Source organism: Silene latifolia, chromosome 10 (assembly GCF_048544455.1).
Source record: "Silene latifolia isolate original U9 population chromosome 10, ASM4854445v1, whole genome shotgun sequence".
NCBI classification, from domain to species: Eukaryota; Viridiplantae; Streptophyta; class Magnoliopsida; order Caryophyllales; family Caryophyllaceae; genus Silene; species Silene latifolia.
Window position 1 is genome coordinate 10,888,683 of NC_133535.1, and position 21,552 is coordinate 10,910,234.

A 21,552-nucleotide genomic window follows, 5' to 3' on the forward strand; every position below is an offset into this window, starting at 1 on the left:
CTTAATTAGTATCCTTGCTTTCGTCCAATCAATCAAACCTTTAATTTGATTAGTCTAGCAACATAACAGAGACTGTGTTACCTTTAATTTGAGACCGTGTTCATCAAAACGTCAAAGATATTTAAGTTATTCTAAAATGACCCTGTAGTGTTTTTGTATTTTAAACAAGAAATCAGTGAACCGTAAGAAGATAGTAGGAATCCGGGTGGTGGAGTAGATCACAAGTACTGAAGTACATTAGACAAGCAAATTTAGTGTACTGTCAGCATAAATTCTAGTCAAATTGAAACTGTTTGGTTATTTGGTGACTGAGAAACATTATGTCTAATGATAGTACTTGCAGCAGGAAAATTATCCCTTTTTCTAGCATTGAAAATGTTGTCTCTAACATTATGTGAACCCCGTGATACAGCACGATTGTTTTGGCATTGTCAACTTTAGGTGATATTGATGTCAAACGTATTACTTTAGGAATAGTTGATAATCCTTATTTGTGACAAAAGAAGATTAGATGATTAGAGTTTATCGAAGATCCGGAACTTATTGGTTGAATAAGAAATGTGACAAAAGAAGATTAGATTATTATATTTAAGATCAATATATAACTGGGACGGAGTAACAATTAGTTACGCCGTGTGTAAGATGCAAGTAATTTGTTAGAAATGAAGCTGCCACTGGAAGTGATAATTGATACTCTTTCGTACCCTATTTGTTTCACCAGAAGTTGAACTATGATACCTGGTGATGGTGAGTCGTGGCCCAGTGATGATCCGATCATCCAACTTGATCGATCATTTTGATAAAAATTTAGCTTAGTTATGAATACAGTGCTGTACATGTCTGGTGATGTTTCATTTTTGAAGTCTCTTATGAAAAACGTATATTTAAAAGGCTGTAATTTTCAATTTTCCCTTATTTAATTCCGGTTTTTGAATTTTTTTTTTTTTTTTTTTGGCAGTCGTAAAGAAAGGTTCCTTATACAAAGCACACCTGCATCTCTAAGTCAGGTGCAAACACTACATTATTATAACAAAAATTTAAACTAGGGGCGGGTGTTCTTAAACAACGGGGTTTCTTCAAAGAGTTGCTGATGTAGTAATCTGAAGATGTCTTATCTTTTCTTTTCTTCGATATTTGAGCTTTAGGAGAGCACCTGCAACAAGATACACTTACGCCACGAGGACGTAGAAATTTATGGGAGAAGGATCTACTTTTACAGAAAGTAGATAAAATGTGTCTTGGAGATTCATCCCCTTTGCTATAATTCTTCTTTTTGATGGTAATTCTCCTTTTCTCGTTACCACGATGATTAAAAGGGCACCTGCAAAGCATAGACGAAGAAGAGGCGCATGATAGCTTATCAAACGAAGAGATCTTACGCTGCTTAGGACAAGCTGAAAATATGAAAGGTTGATGGACTGTCGAATCATTCAGAACTTGAGAACTTTTTGAGCTGGCTGTGTCGTTCACTGAACAGTCAGGCAAGCTTGAATTATGAGCTACAGCTGTAGTAGTTCCATGGAGGATTTGATTACCAAAGGGAATAGAGGAAACGGCCGAACTAACACACGCACTCGAACTTGCTCTGGGAAGATCATGGTTCACATTGATGATATTTGAAGAAGTTATGTCTTTGTTCATGACAATCGTCTTAGAACTCCGCTTTTTATGACGTCGCCTCCTTTTGTTCTTCTTACAGCCTAAAGTGCCTCCCTCCATAGTTGTCTCAATCTTAAGGACCCGAATTGTAATAGTTGACAATTCCTTCTTATTGTAAAAGCTCAACTTTTTACCTTCAAGGAGCTTTTGATAAGATTGTCCGTGGATCCTTAGACGGGAATTTCCTCCATCTTTTTTAGCGAACTCAAGAACTCTCTCATTAGAAATATGATCATTCTTCTTTAAGCTAGCCTTCAAATCTGTACCACAATTACCTTGAGCATCCTTAACCTCCATATTCACCCTCTCTTCTTTAGCCTTTACTTCAATGACGTGTTGGTCACCCATCACCTCCGTGATCACACTTTCACTATCCTTTATATTGTAGTTAGATTCCGCAATCTGATCTTTTATACTCACATCAGAAACAGCCGTCTTCTTCATATTTTTCCCAACCATGCCATCCTCAGGAGCAACCTCAAACACGTTTACCATTTTTCTTTATGAGAAGGTGGCCTTTTACAACATCTAATTCCCTTAAAACATCTTTATTCCTAGGTTCGACCACTAACGCCTCAACTAAATCCACTTCAGCTTCCAAAAACCTCTTTAACTTTACACAAGCAAGTGCCCTACGAAAAAGTGCCTTAACATTACGAGGAAATTTGTTCAAAATCATAGTGCACAACTCAACAGCAGCTCTGTACTCCTCAAGCTTAATAGCACAAGCAGCGAGATTAGAGTTAAGGGAAACCGCAAGGTCAGATAACGATTGGACATCTTCTCCTCCAATCATTCCGAAACTTATACCCAACAGTTTACAAGCTTCATCGTAACAAGCTGCGGCCCTATCAAAAAAAATTTGCCTAAAAAGACAATTCCCCTTGTCTTTAAGCTTCTTCACCTCCACCAAAGGCGACCCCTGAAGATTCATAAAACAGCCAACCATCCTCTCCCCATCACCGTCCATAAACCCGTCATTAACATGGGCACAAGCAAAGTCTTCAAGAAATTGATGACAAACGGTAGAGGAATCCATAGGTTCCACACCAGAGGAGAAGAACCAATCACGCAAAAAAGCTCCTACTCAGCAAGAGCAATCAACACGAACTGGGGAGACAGAAGATGATCCCACAACACAAAACGAAAACTCGAAAGGCCCAGCAACCAGAAACCAAGAGAAATCAACACCCAGTAAAACTAATCGGACTTAAAGATCGGAGAGAAATCAGCTAATAACAACCCAACAACAGCGATAACAGACCGACAAAGCCGAAAAGTACTGAAAACTTATTGAACTAGACACGGACTGGACTATTAACAGCTAAAACCACAAGACAGAGAAGAAGGAATCACCGGTAATGTTGCACTGAAGCAGGTCACTGAAGAGAACCGCCCCAAGGAAATCGCACCACTTGATGGAAAGACGCGATCAAGATTGAAAACCAATCGGCCTTGATAGCAAACAACAGACCAGATGAGCAAACAAATCCCTAAAAAACTACACCTATCAGAAACCACGACGATCAGAGTAGAACAAGTTCGGCTCGCCGGCGACGGAATGGGTGATAGCGTTGGGGAAAGCGGCCGGCGAGCCGAGGAACAGGCGATTTAATTAGGTTTTAATTTGGGGGAATTTTCTCTCTCCTGGAGACTTTCTCTCACTATCGTAAATTAGGTGTTATTGTCCGGTTTTTGAATTAAATGAGCTAAAACTATATTTGTATGAATATTGGGTTTAGTCGGTTTATACAAGAGGCATATACTGATATACTGGAGTATCATTTTTGTGCAACTTGGGGTTTTAAGCGTATTTTTAAACGAATTGAGATCAAATTTATACACTATGTATTGTGCTCATCCAATGTCGGAATCTGACTTTTTGAGAGAGTTGTATAGCTACGATCAACATTTTAAATCAAAAATCATTATTTTTTACAGCATAAATACTTATATAAAGCAAGTTCTAGGAATTACTATGTTGTAGATATAAATTTACTGAATTAAACTGAGCCGCATTATGTCCTGAAAAATAGACTTCTAATTCAATTAGATAAATGGGACACATAATCCTTACTTTGGATTAAAACATTCAACAAAACAGAAGGAGATCAAAAGAAAGAAAAAACTAATAACAACAACAAAGCCAGAAAAATAGTCCGTTGTTAGTTTTTATGGGTCTGATTGTCCGACTTGGCGTTTCCCTCTCCCTCGCCCCTTCCCCCGCCAATCGGATTGTTGTCTGTGTCCTGTTGGGTTTTGGAGTCGGTCGGTCTCCCGTTTCGGTGCTTGCATGTGTGTTGTCGGGTTGTTTCCGTGTGTCATGGATCGTCTGAGGGTCTCCTTTGCTGGCTTCTTTTTAAGTTTTTTGTTGTCTGGTCTTTTATTGGATCAAGGGTCTCGGTCGGATTTATTCTATTCGGGCTTTTCGTTGTCACTTTACTGGGTGTTTTGTAGTGTTTTGGGAGCTGATTTTTTATGAGCAGCTGTATAATGGGATGTTTCAGCGTAGATGGTTGGATTGGAGGTGGTGGTCTTTTTCCGTTACTTTATGTTGTTTCATTTCTTCTTACTAGCTAATTTGGTTTTCTTAATAATCTCCTCTTATAGGAGTTTATGTCGTAGTTATCGAATAATTAGTCTTGTTGGAGTGGTGAAGCAGTGCTTTTGGGCAGCTGTTGGATACGGCCACTTTTGGTTTCATGTGGGTTTGGGTGAGAGGATGTCCTGTTCCTCTTTCATCATTGTCTGTAGCTGGGTGAATTTGATGTTGGGATTGGTTGTGGAGTTTTCCTCTTCCCAACTTGTCAGCTTACTCTTTGTCTTTGGAGTTTGGTCCATTGACTGTTGTGTTCGTGCTACGTGGTGTAGGAGAGTTTTCTCCACCGGCAGTAGGCCTTCGTGGCTTACCTTCCACTTTAAATTTCTACGCTCTTGTGGCGTAAGTGCACCTCGTTCTTGCCTCACGACTTCTCAACTGATCCAATCTCCTAGGAGAAATGTTTGTCAAGCTGATGATTTGGGTGAAGATGCTCGTGACCAGATCTTCGTTATCTATCATCAAGTTTCGGATTGCCTATGGAAATCGCTTCTTACTAGTTGTTTTTTATTAAGGACCTATCACTCTCTCTTGTTTCTTGTTCGGTTTTACATTGTAGTACTTGAGTATGGCTTTAATAGCCATATTACTGTAATGTAAGACTTTTACGTATTTACAAAAAAAAAAAAAAAAAAAAAAAGAATAATAGCTTTTCCGTATTTTTTTTGGTGAAGAGAAACGGGATAATAGCTTTTCCTTATGCGAAAGACAATACTTCGTAGAAGAACTTGGTATCGAAACACAGCAGGATGACAGCTGAATTAACTACACTACTCGGTGGTTTTCATTTTCCATCCAAGGAAAACAGTAGTAAGAACCTTATTAGTCTCTAAAGAAGCTTTCAACAATGCCAATCCCTGCATAAACGTCACTGTTAACGGTGCAAAAAAAAAAATCGAAAGTAAGTTAAAAAGTTCCTCTGGACTCTAAAGGTTTTTCTTAGAACGGAGTAAATGTTTTGATAAAATTGTCGAAGATATATATAGTACCTCTTTTAGGCCGAATTGAACCTCGTCCATGCCTAAACAATCAAAGTCACTGACAAAAGACTTGATGAGAGTTAAAGACATAGGATGCACCTCTAAATTATCCATCACTATATAAGGTACCGACTTCTTCACGAATCCAGGACGGTCATTATTTTCTGATTCTGGTGATACGAAGGTGTATGTCACCTCCTCAGTCATTTGGTTAAAACAGGGTAAAGAGAACCTGTCATAATCCGTAACCTGAACACAAGTTACACCTTCGCAGCAACTTACATAGTTATGAACTGGACACTTAAAATAACGTAAGGTGGCCGGGGCATGACGGAATGACAACAATGGAAGATCAATCAGATGTTTTGGCACGAGAACTGTATTTTTATTCACATTCTCTTCAAAGTACTCCGTCTTTAACGATTCAACACTCTTGTACAGAGCGGGTAGACTGCCCGTCATTTCTTCGTTGTTCAGCAGTTTAACAACAGTTGCAAGCGGTAAAGACAGAATGTAGAAGAGGAAATCCACGAAATCCTTTCCTGCTTCTGCAAACACTACCTGTTTGCGCTTTGAATCGACCATTAACTTCAAACTCCACTTCAATTCGTTTACTTTCTTCCCTCGCACGCTCATTGTTTTACAGTTTTAGAGGCAATTGAAGCACCAAAAATTGTTCAGGTATATATATACTAAGAAGTTGGTTTATTGTTTTCAGGTGATTAATGACCAAATTGTTCAACGGAAGACTAAATAAAGGTGGCTTGAGTTCCCAAAACCCTTCATAAATGAGAAGAGGCAAAGCTCCCCTAAACATGAATATTATTGGTGCTAGTTGCATGCCTACTCCATTGGGAATCAACAAGAACCGATTAGTAGTCATATGGAGTTATGAACTAGGGGCGATAACGAGACGAGACAGCTCGCGAGTCGCGAGTAGCTCGAGTTAATCTCGGTTAAAGTTCGGCTTGAAAAGCTCTAGAGCGGCTCAAACATGTGTGATAAATTAATGTCGTGCTCTTATTTATTAAAGTCTTTATCGTGATTATATCTTTGTATGACAATATCAAATGTTTTTATTGATTTGTCCGATAATTTTATATATAACCTCGAAATCATGTTTCTAAAAATACCCAAAGAGAAAAAGAAACTAATAACTTAACAATTATATATGGGCTCAAATCGAGCTCGGTTTAAAGCTCACGAGTAGACCTGACAAAATTGACCCGATCCAACACTCGAACTCAAGATCCGAACCCAATTTGACTCGACCAACTTTAACCCAACCCGGATTTTTACTGTCCCGAACTGATTATTATCCACAAATAACTTGATACTACCCGACCGAAAATATGTCGAGCCACCCGAAATAATCCGACCCGAAATCTGTTCACCGGAAATGAACCTATCCGCAATTGACCCGATCCGGTTGACCCTTTTGCCAGGTCTACAGTCACGGGCATGGTAATGAGCTTAATTTTTTCAAGCTCGTGTGAGCTCGTTTTCGAGTTTTCTTTTATGAGCACAAGTCGAGCAAAGCCAAACTCGAGCCCGGCTCGTTATCACCCCGAAATATGGACCATTAGTCTTTCCGCCTAAAAAAAACACAAATTCTATAATAAGACGGTCAAGACGGGTTTTTTCCTAATAAAATCAAATCAAGAAGGTTTACTGTATTATAGATGGAGCATGGAGGTAGCTTATTTTTACTTAAAATCAAAAATGTCTGAGCCCGGGTTCGAACCGGGGACCTCTAGTGTGTGAGACTAGCGTGATAACCGACTACACCACCCAGACGTTGTTGATATCTCTCGTTCATTTAACGTATATCTATAGTTTCTTAAAAAGAACACAATCCTCAACATATCATTATCTATTCATCCAATCCTCCATTTGTTCTTCTGCTGCTCTACTTCAACATCATCTCTCTTATCTAATTATCTTCTTTGCTGTTGCAAACACAACAATGGCGGCGTTGCTACAATCAACGTCCTCCACCTTCCACGGCCAATGCTCCGCCTTCCGTACCGCCGCACCTCCGCCTCGCACCTTACCGGTCATGACGGTCCGTGCTTCCGCAGGTGTAGCTGTTTTCGTCGATAAAGCCGAGAATGAGAAAACATACCGTCTTAAATCCAATTACCTTGAGAAGATTATCCCTCTTCTTAAAGACGAGTTCTCTTACGCCAACATTCACGAGGTTTATACTCTCTTTCTTTCTCTCTTCTTACCATTGTTCAATTTCCTAATTGATTGAATGATACGGAGTCAATGTTTGTGGCGGAGTCGGGATTTGAAGTTAGTTGGTTAAATAAAATGATTGAAAGCCAATTCCTTTTAAAAGGTACCCTCGGAGGAGTCAAAATGTGTGGCGGAGTCGGGATTTGAAGTTAGGTTAGTTAAAGAAATTGCAGTGGCTATTACATTACTACGGTGAGCTAATGTAATAGCCACTGTGGTTTACACATGACCGTACACCCTAGACAATGAGAATTGAGAATGCACCATTTTTATTTCACTCGCATTATGTTTTGTTATTTATTGGAAGTATTGTCAATTCCAGCTTCGTCATTGGTTGAGGAGTAAGTAAGGTGACGTGGTATACCCGGTGTACCTAAGAATTTCTGTTTTAGGATATAGTCAAGGGAATTGTTGTTGTGCTGTGTAGAATGCGGCTCTTTTCTATTATATACTCCCTCCGTCCCGGTCAATTGTTGTCCTTTCGTTTTGGCACAAAGACCAAGGAAAGAGGAAAAGGCCAATAACTAAATGACAAGTGGAACAAATTGAATGAGAAAGATCAAATTACTCATCAAGTTCATTCTTAAAATAGAAAGGACAACAAATGACTGATACACCCCAAAATGGAAAAGGACAACAAATGACCGGGATAGAGGGAGTATAATAGTAGGAGACTGTCTCGCGTATTGAAATTGTGAGAGATATGATTTATAAGGTTGAATTCATGTATTAATGGTTAATTAGTTGGTCATTAGGGTGGTTTATTGAAAAATTGCGATGAGATATTGTCTTTTTTGGAGAATTGTGTTGAATATGAAGTTTGGATAGTGTAGTCATCTAATTTAGTCGTTGTATTAAACCATGACATATAGTGTAATTCTTTGTTATAATGTGAAATGTGGTGTGACTTGTGAGGGAAATGGCAATATAGGTTGAGGTGCTTGTTTACATGAAGATAAAGTTCCTCGAGTTTTGCACTATTAAGTGTATTGGCGAATTCTACTATGTTCTCCTTTTTGAGGATTTTTTATGGGAAATTGAAAGGACGCAAAAGAAAGGGAAATGAATAGAGTTTTTGAATATATTTGGGATTTAAGTGATTGTCGTACGACTTCAGTATGTTATTGGATTTCAGCTGGATGCCTGGATATCCTTCGTAAATTTCCCTTCAGTTGTGTGAGCAATTTGTTGGAATGCAATGTGTGATTGGAACTCAAGTCCACTCTTAAACCCTGTTCATCGTCTGTACATTGTACTCCTCTTTGGTAAACCTCATTCTGATGCTAAAGTCTTCTGGGATTCTTTACTACAGGACTTGATGTTTTCTTTTTGTGTAGATTGCTTCTTATGATAGTATGTAGTATGCTAGTATTGCATTCCTTGTAAAATTATTCTTAGGCTTGTCTCGGTTAAGTGATTATCAAGTACGAAAGGTTAACTTCATTAGTTCATTAGCTAGGCCTTAGCTAAAATAGAGGGCTTCTTGCGATGTTTGGCGCTGCTATAGCATCCTAGAGCTTTCTGAGACAGCGAGGTTCTTTAAGTCAGCTGCTGCAGTGAACTCACATGTTTGAGAATATATTGCTTTGGTTAATTCTCATACTACAACGGCCGTGTTTTGAACTTAAGTCATTAATACGGAGCAAGTGTTTAATAGCACCTCTGAGTGACTTTACATATAAGCTAAGCTTGAAAGGGTAAGAAAATAAATACAGCCCTCTCAACTTAACTTTCCTGGTTTGAAATGTGGGCAGGTTCCCAAAGTTGACAAGATAGTGGTGAATTGTGGGATTGGAGATGCTGAACAGAACAAAAAGGGTTTGGATGGTGCAATCAACGAGTTGGCGCTCCTTACTGGGCAGAAGCCTGTGAAGACAAAAGCAAAGAAATCCATTGCAGGTTTTAAAACCAGAGAGGGTCAGACTCTTGGGATTGCTGTCACACTTCGAGGAAATGTAAGCCTGTAGTATCGTCAATCTCTCTGTAGTTCATAGCTACACTTGATTTATTGCATTTAGTTTACATCTTCACAAGTTTTCACCTACAGAGGTTGCTAATTGCTTCATTGATGGCATTCTTATGGGATAATAAACTGAAAAAGTGAAAAACAAAAGAAATAAAAGGTTGTGGTGGGCGTGGTGGATGGCAGAAGGAGATTGAGAGGGTTTCATTTCCTCCTTTGTTTTGACGCCCATCACCCTTGTAACAATAACTTCCAGTCGAAGCAAGTCCTTGCTTGAAAAGTCTGATGCTTCATTTTTTGTCTGGGTTCACTTTTTTTTTGATTAATAGAAGGGATAAAATCCCAGAGACCTACAGAGAGTAGGGTCCCAGAAAATTCACAAGAGGCAGAAATATAACAAAACGAGTACAAAAACAAACAATCCATCCTTTTCATCCTTTTCAACACGAAAAACTTGCGTACTAGTATCACGCACCAAGCCTCCTTTGCATAATCCTTTTCTCCTTCCATGATCTTAATGTTGTCCAATTGTTTAGCCATTCCTCCAAAGTGTAGGGTAAAAGTGTCCTCCATGATGTGCACCCCAATCCAAAACTCAAGAGCAATTCATCCATTATAGAGGGCCGATTTGCGTGCTTTTGTCTGGGTTCACTGAAGACATTACTTTGTTCTGATGCTAATTTATGATGTTTCTTTAGACAAAGGTGATAAGCGAAGTGTTACAGTGGAAGGCCATTTATTTAACATTAACAGTCTTCGTGACTTCGTGACTTGCTCATTGGCGAACTTGCAGGTCATGTACTCATTTCTCGACCGTCTGATCAACTTGGCTCTTCCTCGAACAAGGGATTTCCAGGGAGTAAACCCTAACAGCTTCGACGGGCATGGGAACTACAGCGTAGGATTCCGTGAACAAAGTGTGTTTCCGGAGATCAAACCCGAGATCGTAGGCAAGGCGAGGGGAATGGACGTTTGCATAACCACAACGGCCAAGACAGACAAGGAAGCCTACAGATTGCTGGCTCTTATGGGAATGCCTTTCAGAGAGGGTAGTGGACCTACAAATGTGGTGCGCAAGAAGAAGTTGAAGTCTCACCATTTCGACTCAAGATACAAGGGGAGGAAATACTAGTAGGTTTCGTCTCGTTGGAGGGGCTCCGTGTGTATTTCCATGTACTACTTAATTTGCCTTTTTAGCATGCCCTGTAAAAGTTGTAATGAATGCTTGTGCAACCCAACTACTGCTTGAGCTGGCTCATTTGTTGATTTAATTTTGTGTAGTCCTAAACGAGCTACGTTTTGCAGGGAGAACCACTATCAAATTTATCAATGAGTAAGGTGATTTCCTCTTAATGCCTTTGTTAAACTTAACCATGATTTTTGTAGGAAAGCTGTAACTCGAGTGATTTTTTTTTTTTGGTACAAAACTCAAGTGATGTAGTGTAGATGTAAGCAAGCATCTCAAAATTTTCACTTTATTACGGAGTAATAAATTAAGAAATCTCAAAATTTACACTTTATTACGGAGTAATAAATAAAGAAACGATAATTTGAATGACAATTTTCACTTTATTAGGAGTAATAAATTAAGAATCGCAAAATTTTGCATATACATTATTCACACGAATAATTTGAAAGATTTTTATTCCTGGTTAATAATTTTCACTCAATAAAATGAATAATGGTTTAGTTTACTCTTTCGAATTAAGAAATTAAATCGCCTAAATACGCCAAAATTATGTTAAGGTAGAAAGGAGTACTTAAATAACGCTATTATTTATGCACGAATTCCGTGTAAGACGTTCTTCCAGTAGTGTTTATGGGAGACCTCTCATATTATGGTAATTACGTCTCTAAGTTAGTGTAAGACAGTCTCTTAGGATACTAGTCTTGGCAAAATTGACCCCGCGCAAATGAGCCGGCCCGATACTCAAATTGAGATTCTGTACTCCAGAATTGACTCGGCCCGAATATTTATAGTTGCATACCGACAATTACCTTAAATAACTTAGGGGGCGTTTGGTACGGGAAAGGGTAAGAGAATGAAATCAAGAAAGGGTAAGAGAGGGAAATGAATGGGATCACCCATATTATAGTTGGGTGTTTGGTTGAAAATTAGAGAGAAAGGGAATTAAAAGCCAACATCCACCACCTCCACCACCATTACCCACCACCTGCCACCTTTAGCTACACCGGCACCACCACAAGTAGCGGCGCCGCCGATCTTCCTCACGGTACCCCACGGCGAACCTAATCACCGCGCCTCACGCCTTCAACAAACACAACAATCCCGACCCCAAACACCTTATTCATTCTAAAAAAATCCGCCATAACCCTCTTTGAAACACCCCCCCCTTAAAACACCAGATCTGGTGTGGCCGGTGTCCGGCGGTTTCAGTGGTGTGGCCAAGGAAGGTGTTGGTGGTGGTTGGTGGGGGTGGGAGAATTATTGAAGGTGTTGGTGTTGTGTTTAGTGGTTGAGGATATGGGGTAGCGTTGACAGGCGGCGTCGCTGGTGGTGGTTGTGTCGGCGTTGTTGGTGGTGGTTGTGTCGGTGTGGTGGATGTAGGGTGTAGGTGGCAGTGGTTGACGGTGTGGGAAGGTGTGGTGGGTGTTGGTGGGAGTGGTGGAAAACTGGAAATAGGGAGTAGGAGGAAGAAGGGGTTATGGGGTTATGGGCTTCCCTAAGGGGGGGAGGGGTATGGATGAGAATGGTTTTGGGGGTAAGGAGGGGTATGGATTACCCTTTCTTTGTGTCAAACAAACAACAACAAAAGGAATCAACCACTTTGATTCTCTTTCCCTTTCCTTATTCCCCCCAACCAAACGCCCCCTTAATAATAACAAACCCGGAACTCCAGAAGCGAACCCAACTAACTGACATGTTATAAGCTCGAATTCTTACAAACCGGAAATAACCTGGCTCGAAATAACGACCTAAGTACCTAACCCAACCCAATTAACCCGGTTACCATGTCTACCTTGATTTGGATTCTATCCAATATCATTGTCCCTCTCATTAAGGCAGAGTAATCAGAATCTGAAAACTAATCCAACCATTCACATTGACATAAAACTACTTTGAGCAGCTCTAATCCAGATTACCATTAATAACACTCCATAACAAACCAAAGAGGTAGTTAATAATCCAGATTAGGAGAAAGAGAAAAGAGATAGACACAAAACAAAATCCGCCATTAAAGCTCCTCAAAATGGCAGCATATGGAGGTGCCACATTTACAGTCATAAAGATGCGATTTATACCAACCACACCCACAATTACCACTTCTCAATACAGTTTTCCTCCTTCCATGGCTCCCGATTTATCTCTCTCCTCTTCCGCCGCCGCCGCCAACCGCCGTGATCTTGTTTTTGTCGTCAATCCTCGAGGTATCCGTCTTTTTATGTGTTATATTTGTTCCGTTTCAATCAATTGTTTACCTTTGCGAATTTTTGTGAGGGAAGTTTTCGAAATAAATGATTGAGACGGAGGGAGTATATGCTTTAATTTCTTAAGTTTCAGTCAATTGTTTACCTTGGCGATTTTTATGTGAGGAAAGTTTTCGAAATAAATGATTGAGACGGAGGGAGTATAGGCTTAATTTATTAAGTTTCACTCAATTGTTTACCTTTGCGATTGACGAAAGTTTTTGAAATAAATGATTGAGACGGAGGGAGTATAGGCTTAATTTCTTAGGTCTCAGTCAATTGTTTACCTTTGCGAATGTTTTGGGAGAAAAGTTTCCGACAAAGAAATGATTAGGACGGAAGGAGTATGCGGTTAATTTTACGTCTCAGTCAGTTTGTCACCTTTGCGGATTTTCGTGGGGAAAGTTTTCTGACAGAGGTGAATAGATGATTAAGACGGAGGGAGTGTACACTAAGTTACGTCTTAATTTGTACCTTTACGACTTTTCGTGATTTACGACAGAGTATACGCTTAATTTTTCTATGACTGAGTGAATTATTTACCTTTTGTGATGTTTTGTGGGAAAGTTTTCGAAAAAGGTAGACAAGTGATTAAGGCGGGGGAGTGTACGCTTAATTTCCTTATGTTTCAGCCAATTGTTTACCTTTGTGATTTTTCATGGGGAAGTTTTCGGACAAAGGGAAGCAAATGATTAAGACGGTGGGACTAGGGGGTTTATGCTGAGTTTCATCTCATTGTTTTCCACGTGTTGTTTGAATGTTGTTACACATTTATGTATGTTTTAAAGGTGTTTGTTATGATTTGGAAAAATGATGAGTTCAGGAGCAAATGGAAAGACGGGAAAAGACTGGAAGAAGCTTTTGCCATTTTTACGCTCTCGCCTTCCTAATGATTGCAACGTGAGGTTTTTTATTCTTTGTTTTATTATTTTTTGATTTTAGGTAAAAAAAAATTTCGCCTGAGGTTAACGTTATTGGTTGGTTGTCAAATGGAGTATAGCAAGAGAGCCAATGATTTAGGTAGTTTAATCATAGTGAAACATTGCTGCATTCTAATTGTTATTTATCAAATTTACCAAGAAAATGAGTGTTTGTGCAGATCGTTTATTAATTTTTTTTGTCAAGTGATTGTTATGCGTGGGGATGAACAGTAATTTCTGTAACCGTTCATGAAATTTGATTGCAACAGAATTTGCAGAATTGGTATTGTAGATACTAGAGAGAAGTTGGTATTCTAGTTTGATTTGCTTTGCTTCTTTTGCAAAGAAAAACATTGGTGTTCGTTGTTACTTGTTAGTATCCTCGATCTGCTATGGTGAATTGCTTGTCGATATGATTGTTATAACTGCGTCATCTTGCTCACATAATCCAGCTATTCTGCTCTTTTTGGATTGGTAATTGAGTTGCTTTGTCTTAAAGTTCCTTTTCGCACTTTGGCAGATATGTGAGTCTCTTACATCTGGTCCCTCTCATGCCACTGATATAACAAGAGAGGTATTGCAGTAAAGCATTTTGCATATGCTGAACGTCTTTTTATTGTACTTTTTTATTTTTCTCTGAAGGGATCCACTGATTTTTAGTTACCATCCAGGAAGTTCGAACTTGAATTCCTGTGGGTTTAGGGTATTGTCAAGTTGTACCCTGAAACTGAAAATGTATCTCAATGTGTACCCCGTAGTTGTTCATCTACAGAGTAATATACTACAATAGCAAAATTACTGCATATGAAAACAATTATGCAAAATTGCAAATGAATCACCTGGTTTCTATAGGGTTTTCAGCATCGCAACTACTAAAAGATAAAGAGTAATGCATGTTATCAACTCATCTTGCTGTCAGGTTGAAAACTCGACAACACTCTCAATTGAAACTTTAAAATCAGTGAAAATTAATCCTTTTGAGTATATTCCTTCATTGGTTTCTCTTGGACCGTGTTTTAAAATTAACGAGAATTAATCTAAATGTTAAATATCTCATTGGTTGGTATACCCTGACGTGATATACCTGGTGTACACGTGTACTTAAGAATTTCTCATTTCAATATTTTGGAAAATTACATGATAACTTTGAGGTATATACTTAATCCCCCCCTTAACACAGTCAAATTAGGCTAATTGAGTGAGATAAAGGGGATAATATTATTGCATTATTTTCTAATAATCATAATCTACTGATTAATAGTAATAAATTTGAAGTTGGAATTAATAACATCAATAGTGTCCAGTTTCTATTGAACTTATGGTGATAATTGCTCAACTTGTGGTGACATGTTTGATAACTTTTCTTTATCAGGTACAAGTTGAAAAATGTAAAATCTTAAGGGTAAAAAGTTGGAGATTTCCTTGCTAATATTGTGTGGCATTGTTTTCAATAGGCTATTAGGGAGGGTGCTAGTGCAGTAATTGCGGTTGGAGGTGATGGAACCCTTCATGAGGTGTGTTTGTTTCTGCTTAATTCATTTTTTTTGTAAATTTATCTCACCATTTGCATTGTTTACCATTGTAACATAGCAAAGTGACCAGACATCACGTTTTACCTTTTTCTATGATAAAACTTCATTTACATATCATCTCTGTCTGTGTTACGATGTTTGGTTTCTGTCATATGCCTATCAGCTTTTCTATCCTTTATGCCGAGACAACAATGAGGATCTAATCTTGCAAAAACTACTGGTACTTGTACAGGTTGTGAATGGCTTCTTTTGGCAAGGAAAACCTGTCTCTAACCATGCTGAACAGCCTGCTCATAGTACTGCACTTGGTGTAAGAGATTGCTTATAACAAACTACTTGTTGACAGATATAGTTGATTTCTCCCAAAAGATTCCGGCTGCTGATTTATGTATTGTCTCCTTTTCCCAGCTTATTCCCCTTGGCACTGGTTCAGATTTTGCCAGGACTTTTGGCTGGTTAGTTTGTTTAGAATTTTCTAATTTCTAGTCATTCATATCTTTCGGGTATGAAATGAAATGAAATGAAATATATCTTTTTTTTGTTGGATCAGGAAAAATGACCCTTACGAGGCCGTGGAACGTATCGTTAAAGGTGAGTAGCCAACTCTGATGCAATTGCCCTTGTCAATGAGTAGTGGGTCTTGCCATTTCTATTATGTTGTCATGTACTCTATGCCGCTTGTAAATTTTGTTTCATATCCATGTTCTTGTCAAACTTGCTGATAAGGTGGTTTAAAGGAACGAGGTCACGCATTGATGTTGGCATCATAACTGGAGAGGATAGAGAACCTCATCATTTCATTAATGTTGCTGATATTCATTTGTAAGTCTGGCTTTCCCGAAAAAGCCTGCTTCTTAAGATGTTTTTTCTGCTAGCCTATTAAGAATTGCATGTTGCTTACAATATTCATGTGGTATTTGCAGGAGTGCAAAGGCAGGTTATTATGCTTCCAGATATAAAACTTTTGGGAACCTGTGTTATGTTATTGGAGCACTACAAGCTTTCATGGGGCACAAGAATGTCGATCTTAGAGTTAAGGTGAGTTGCGAACCCTGTTGTCTCTCACTATATTAATAAATCCTGTTAGAAGTTTTGATATTTTGGCAATCCTTCCATACTCGTCTCCTTATAGGCTCATTTATGCTGACCCGTGTTTTTTTATTGGTTTGTTTGCTTTTTGTTGCTTAGATTGATGATGGTGAGTGGAAGAAATACTCTCAAGTGACGGCCCTTTGTATTGGAAATGCAAAATACTTTGGTGGTGGAATGAAGATTACCCCCAATGCCGAGCCCTCTAATGGAAGTTTTGAGGTTTAGTTACTTTCCCTTTTTTAGCCCTAGCAATACAAGTCTCTCACATGGTAGTTGTCTTTTTTTAAGCCCTTTGATAATTCTAGCAAAATGGCTTTATTTAATTGGTTACATTTTTTTATTTTTATTTTTGAAGTAGCAGTCATAAATTGGTCACATTTTACTTTTATTTTTCTTTTGAAGTAGCAGTCATAAATTTGTTACCATTCTTTTTATTTCGAAGCAGCCTTCATACGATACAATTCTCGATGTCATTTGCATTTTGGTCTTCCGAAATATAGCCTCTCCGATAGTTAACACGTGATTAAGGTTGAGTCCATTTGGACCATTCACAGGAGTTGTGGAGACATTGCACTAATGTTGTAAGAGAAAAACTAATTTGAGAAGTCAGTTGAGAGCTGTAACAGTAAATTTTAGGCTCCAAAATTTTTCTTACCACGGGTAGAGGACATGCTATAGAAAATGGTCTAATAAGTTTAGATTCGTTACAATTGTCGTGGAAATAAGTGGAACTTGGAATGGGAGTAATCTTTATTGTTTAAAAAGTTGTGCTACCAGGGAAATGCAAATCTATCTCACAACTCCCACATTTCTATGTGCAGGTTGTAATCCTTCAGGATTTCAGGTGGTATGACTTTGTCTTGAAGTTGCACAAACTTTATAACGGAACCCATCTGTCCGTAAAAAATGTAATCTCACAAAGGTAATTTCTTGTTGACCATAACAAAACTACATTTTCTTAAATTCAAGGGCGAAAGTGTGTGATCCGCTGTTTGCCTTTTTGTATGATGGTCTCTGTGTATTAAGGTCTTATATGAGAAGGTCAAGAACAAGTTCTTAGGCAAACATGTCATCATAAAAAAATGAAAATGTGTAGAAATGTCAAATCTTGTTGCACATGAGATTAAGAAACATCTATTGATCTGCAGTTATAATTTTTTCTTTAATGGTAAGCAAATTTATCTCTTGATTAGGCATTTAGGCTTAGGTGGGAGTTATATATTTCATACTTGTGCATGTGTGCTCATTAGTCGTTACTCCCTAGCATTTTTCCTCAGAGTAGGGGAAGTGGGGAACTGCTCGGTCTCTTTTTGTTAAGGGAGTCCATAGAGCAATATTGTTGCCGAATGATTCTGAACCTAGGTCATGAGTACACCTTCAAGGACTTTTCCAGCTAAGCTAGTTGAAACATACCGAGTAGTTAAGAGTTTGTTTGGTGAGATTGCTTTTCATCTATCCAATAATTGTTTTATTTTACTTTTTAAACATTGCAGTGTACGTTCCATCGAAATTGAGCAACTAGATGGCAGTAACACCGTATATATCCAGTCTGATGGAGAACATTTAGGTTTTCTTCCCCGAAAACTCTGCATTTTACCCGGTGCTATAGATATGCTGACATGACATAAGATACCCACAAGGCTACAACTAGTAGCCACAAGTCTTCTATACATCTTTGTGATATGATCTGTCGACTGCCATCTATCCCTGGTTTCTTCTGGCAAGTTAAGCATTTTCACTGCAAAACGGTCAGTTATCGGCTTTTGCTGACTTAGGTGCAACTCGAGAAGTTCAACTTGCAAGTCTTTCATCGCCACGCTACACTAGTCGTTCAACATACACTGTTTTGCCTGATGATGCAAGAAAGACGTATTGTCTCATTATAAGACGAATGTACCTTTTTTAACAGTTCTTCTTTAGCTTAATGTCGATTTCTTAGTAAGGTCAATTAGTTGGAATTAAGCTTATCATTTCTATGCATAACATCAGTTTTGTGACACTGAAATTTTGCTGATATTTGCACGGGTAATCAGAATGAATAAATGAATCCCGACTTGTTTAGAAAGTTCCTGATTTTCCGATCTACTGCTGCCATATATACCTTCTGTATTAATATAGTCTACATATTTGGGTTCCTAAATCCATTGACGGAGCTACCTATAACGGAAGATGAATTGATAACATGCATTACCCTTATATTGTTGGATCAAGACTGGATAATGTTTCCGACTTTTGTAAATTTTGAAAATGTCGTATCTCTACGCGCTTATTTTGCAGGTTGGACGCCTGGATCAAGCGGTGAACAACTCTACGCATACCTGAAACTCGTGCAACAGAATAATTTCCGTCCCTTTACTCCTGTCACAAAGTAATTGCTGGTTGCTTTATTTCTTTTGTTTAAATGCATGACCACTCATACGTTGACACGTTAGACACATCGTCATCAGTTTCGAGTACAACTTGACAATGGCAAATCACATCTGGAAACAGGAGTTCAATTTGGAATTTCATTACCTTTACCCCAAAAAAAAAAAGCATTCAGCACACGTAAAATTGCTACTTCTGCAATACTTCTCTTTTGTCATATCAGGTGCATCTGAGATTGTGAGGTGCAGGACACAAACGTTTAAATCTCTACCAAAGTACGAAAATGAACTTTAACAGTGTCGCGTCGTACTGATTGAACTAGGTTAGTTTGTCGGAACTTGCAAGTTTGCGTTACAAATATTTCTCGTTGCATGAAACCTATGTCCACAAGATGGCGTCCTACATGCTACAGGCTATGGCAACTCCCCTCCTGAGCAAGCAGCAAATAAGGCAGTTCACTGCACCACTCCGTCTTCGTGTCAAATGTAAGGCCAAGGGTGATACGAGCAGCAATTCTTCGCTTAAGATACAGAGAAAAGACAGGACTGAACGCAACAATGTGGTGCTTAAGATAGCATGGTATGCTTCTGAACTATTCGGTATGGCTACTGCAGTTCTACAACCGTCCCAGACCACTACTGCCCCCGTTGTTGAATACCAGGAGCTTATTGGCGATGCCTCGGGAAGAATTGAACGTGATGTTGTTGTAGCTGCAATCATACAAGACTTTCAAAGTTCATATATTGTAACTGGTATGTGTCCTCGGCATTACAATATGGTCATTTGGATCTGTATTTGCATTTAAATCATTAGAAAAAAACACTCTATTTGCTTTTTGTTTAATTAAATCATTAGAAAAAAAAACATCAGGTTGTTACAAACACAGAACTGACACCATTTTTTTTGTACAAGTAGTCGTGTTTGACACTCGGATATGTACTGGTATTAGTTTCACTGGCGTAATTTGATCTGCATGCAATTGCAGGAAATGTGACGGTAGAAGCATATGAAGAGGACTGTGAATTTGCAGATCCAATAAACTCCTACAAAGGGCTTCGACGATTCAAGAGGAACTGCACCAACTTGGCCCCCCTAGTTCTCAAATCAAACCTGAAATTCACCAAGTGGGAAGACTTGGCGGTACTTCCTCCATTTAATTCCATTGATATCTTGTAATTTTTTAAAAAATAATTATCGTCTTGGACTGAAAACAAAAATATTTTCTATGACGAAATTTTAATGCTGGTGCAATTTCAGGATAAGGGTATTGCACACTGGCGATTCAGCTTTGTATTGTCTTTACCTTGGACACCTCTACTCTCGGGTACGTCTTTGATCATACAAAAATTATCATGTGAAGTCATTTCTATGACGAAATGTTTTCCAAAGTTCTCTATGTATTGAATTGATGCCATGCGGTATATATAACATCAAAACACAACTGATCCTGTAACGAGGGTATATACATTGTGAGAAGATCGTCTCAATCAAAGCTTACTACTTGAGTACTCATATGTATTGCAGCTACCGGATGTACAGAGTTCCACTTTGATGCTGAGTCCGGTAAAGTTTGCCGGTAAATTAGAAAACCTTTCTTCTTTTCATGTACAGTATTAAACTTGCTCTTTCAGACCTGTACTCGGGCTGGTGAGGCCGGGCCGGACTCTCCTGGTCAGACCCGGGCCGGGTTGGGATGTGCTTGGCACGGGCCAGGGCCCGAGGCAGGCCGTGCTGGCGGGCCTTACCAATTATTTATATTTTTAAATTTTTGCTAAACTGGCGGGCCAAGGGCGGGGCGGACTGGATCAGCCTGTGTTGATGGCCAGCTCTAGTTAGTATAGCGTCCCAGTTAATTTTTGTTACTGTGGTTGTCAGGCACATAGAGAAACGGGACGTCCCCATAACGATCTTGTTCAAACAAATCTTGATGCCAAGGCGATATAATTATAGCGAGGGTAATTAAGAAGTTAATTAGTTTATTTTTTGATATGATCATAGAGAAAAGTAGTTAGCGATGAATTATATTTACGAGTAATAGCATTACTTTTGCAGGGGAGAGTAAGTTAACAGTTGAGGTAGCAACTGAGATGGCAGCAAGGGCTGTTACAAAATGCAACTAACTCTGGCTTACTGTCATACAAGAAATGGGAACAGTGTCACACAAACATGTAGAAGCAGGAATCGTCGTCCTATAATCGAGAATATATGGAATAAATTCGGTTATGAGAACCACCGCTCATGTATTAGCTTAATCAAATTACTGTGATTGTATGTGATCGGGATGGTATTGTTTCAAACGTTCGTGTATTTGATTAGCGCGGAAGTATTGCACCCTTTACACACGTAACCATGTAACTAACTGGCTATAGCCTTATTTGTTCGTCTTTTTAAGTACCGCCTTAGTGGTCCTATCAGTCCACCTGTCTTAAGTTAAGACGTACTCTCAATCAATTTAAATAATGTTAAAATGTAAAAGGAATTGTAAAAGGTCTTACCTTAGACCGTTTTAAGCAAAATATTGTCTTACGCGTGTCACGAAGTAATTGATAATTGCTTTTTTTTTCTTTCTTTTTTCGCACCACCATTGAGCAAAAATATACGAAACGATTTTAATATACGGATATGATACGATATACGGTTTCAATTAAACGAATTTCCGTATATACGATACGGTTTTCAAAAACCGTATCGTATCCAGGTCGGGCAAAAACAAAACCGGGTATACGGTTTCTGATACGGTTTTGGAAAAGAAATAAAAAAACCAAAAATA

At 38.7% G+C, this 21,552-nt stretch overlaps 5 protein-coding genes and 1 non-coding gene across 9 annotated transcripts; 3 read left to right on the forward strand and 3 right to left on the reverse strand.

Annotated features, from left to right (window-relative positions):
* Positions 1 to 923: 923 nt before the first annotated feature.
* LOC141605070 (uncharacterized) lies at positions 924 to 5,950 on the reverse strand. Its single transcript, XM_074423700.1, has 2 exons — positions 5,248 to 5,950; positions 924 to 5,115 (listed from the first exon to the last, which is right to left on the reverse strand). Exons 1-2 carry the CDS (start codon positions 5,872 to 5,874, stop codon positions 5,029 to 5,031), a joined length of 714 nt encoding a protein of 237 aa, XP_074279801.1. The 5' UTR covers positions 5,875 to 5,950; the 3' UTR covers positions 924 to 5,028.
* LOC141607089 (70 kDa peptidyl-prolyl isomerase-like) lies at positions 2,138 to 2,698 on the reverse strand. Its single transcript, XM_074426450.1, has one exon. The coding sequence runs from the start codon at positions 2,696 to 2,698 to the stop codon at positions 2,138 to 2,140; it is 561 nt and encodes a 186-aa protein (XP_074282551.1).
* Positions 5,951 to 6,961: 1,011 nt separating the features above from the next.
* Positions 6,962 to 7,035, reverse strand: TRNAV-CAC (transfer RNA valine (anticodon CAC)). The gene has a single exon. It is a non-coding gene; the product is annotated as a tRNA-Val (tRNA).
* A 65-nt stretch (positions 7,036 to 7,100) lies between these two features.
* LOC141605086 (large ribosomal subunit protein uL5c) lies at positions 7,101 to 10,795 on the forward strand. Its single transcript, XM_074423715.1, has 3 exons — positions 7,101 to 7,438; positions 9,234 to 9,434; positions 10,236 to 10,795. The coding sequence occupies exons 1-3, from the start codon at positions 7,205 to 7,207 to the stop codon at positions 10,572 to 10,574; spliced, it is 774 nt and encodes a 257-aa protein (XP_074279816.1). The 5' UTR covers positions 7,101 to 7,204; the 3' UTR covers positions 10,575 to 10,795.
* Positions 10,796 to 12,477: 1,682 nt separating this feature from the next.
* LOC141605081 (sphingoid long-chain bases kinase 2, mitochondrial) lies at positions 12,478 to 18,480 on the forward strand. The gene is made up of 12 exons (XM_074423706.1): positions 12,478 to 12,832; positions 13,695 to 13,771; positions 14,312 to 14,365; positions 15,246 to 15,305; positions 15,556 to 15,633; positions 15,732 to 15,778; positions 15,874 to 15,914; positions 16,061 to 16,145; positions 16,247 to 16,361; positions 16,512 to 16,634; positions 17,237 to 17,337; positions 17,909 to 18,480. The coding sequence occupies exons 1-12, from the start codon at positions 12,655 to 12,657 to the stop codon at positions 18,036 to 18,038; spliced, it is 1,089 nt and encodes a 362-aa protein (XP_074279807.1). The 5' UTR covers positions 12,478 to 12,654; the 3' UTR covers positions 18,039 to 18,480.
* Positions 18,481 to 19,026: 546 nt separating this feature from the next.
* LOC141605082 (uncharacterized) lies at positions 19,027 to 21,298 on the forward strand. 4 transcript variants are annotated; one of them, XR_012526295.1, is made up of 7 exons: positions 19,027 to 19,534; positions 19,768 to 19,922; positions 20,040 to 20,106; positions 20,307 to 20,358; positions 20,658 to 20,737; positions 20,835 to 21,050; positions 21,186 to 21,298. XR_012526295.1 is itself a non-coding variant. In XM_074423708.1 (7 exons), the coding sequence occupies exons 1-7, from the start codon at positions 19,174 to 19,176 to the stop codon at positions 20,900 to 20,902; spliced, it is 675 nt and encodes a 224-aa protein (XP_074279809.1). In that variant the 5' UTR covers positions 19,090 to 19,173; the 3' UTR covers positions 20,903 to 21,097. The 4 variants fall into 4 exon arrangements, 3 of the variants coding, with proteins under 3 accessions (XP_074279809.1, XP_074279808.1, XP_074279810.1); XM_074423708.1 differs by lacking the exon at positions 21,186 to 21,298 and having other exon boundaries at positions 19,090 to 19,534; positions 19,768 to 19,799; positions 19,908 to 19,922; positions 20,835 to 21,097; XM_074423707.1 differs by lacking the exon at positions 21,186 to 21,298 and having other exon boundaries at positions 19,090 to 19,534; positions 20,835 to 21,097.
* The last annotated feature ends 254 nt before the right edge of the window (positions 21,299 to 21,552 follow it).

Excerpts from the sequence above, each read along its gene's own strand:
- LOC141607089 (XM_074426450.1), bottom strand. The coding sequence starts at position 2,698 with ATGGATTCCTCTACCGTTTGTCATCAATTTCTTGAAGACTTTGCTTGT.
- LOC141605070 (XM_074423700.1), bottom strand. The coding sequence starts at position 5,874 with ATGAGCGTGCGAGGGAAGAAAGTAAACGAATTGAAGTGGAGTTTGAAG. Across the intron at positions 5,116-5,247 it reads TTCAATTCGGCCTAAAAGAG|GGATTGGCATTGTTGAAAGC; the intron begins GTACTATATATA and ends ACGTTTATGCAG.
- LOC141605086 (XM_074423715.1), top strand. The coding sequence starts at position 7,205 with ATGGCGGCGTTGCTACAATCAACGTCCTCCACCTTCCACGGCCAATGC. Across the intron at positions 7,439-9,233 it reads CTTACGCCAACATTCACGAG|GTTCCCAAAGTTGACAAGAT; the intron begins GTTTATACTCTC and ends AAATGTGGGCAG. Across the intron at positions 9,435-10,235 it reads CTGTCACACTTCGAGGAAAT|GTCATGTACTCATTTCTCGA; the intron begins GTAAGCCTGTAG and ends GCGAACTTGCAG.
- LOC141605081 (XM_074423706.1), top strand. The coding sequence starts at position 12,655 with ATGGCAGCATATGGAGGTGCCACATTTACAGTCATAAAGATGCGATTT. Across the intron at positions 15,634-15,731 it reads CTCATAGTACTGCACTTGGT|CTTATTCCCCTTGGCACTGG; the intron begins GTAAGAGATTGC and ends TCCTTTTCCCAG. Across the intron at positions 17,338-17,908 it reads AAAAATGTAATCTCACAAAG|TGTACGTTCCATCGAAATTG; the intron begins GTAATTTCTTGT and ends TAAACATTGCAG.
- LOC141605082 (XM_074423707.1), top strand. The coding sequence starts at position 19,174 with ATGGCGTCCTACATGCTACAGGCTATGGCAACTCCCCTCCTGAGCAAG. Across the intron at positions 19,923-20,039 it reads CCAAGTGGGAAGACTTGGCG|GATAAGGGTATTGCACACTG; the intron begins GTACTTCCTCCA and ends GTGCAATTTCAG. Across the intron at positions 20,359-20,657 it reads GAGTCCGGTAAAGTTTGCCG|GCACATAGAGAAACGGGACG; the intron begins GTAAATTAGAAA and ends TGTGGTTGTCAG.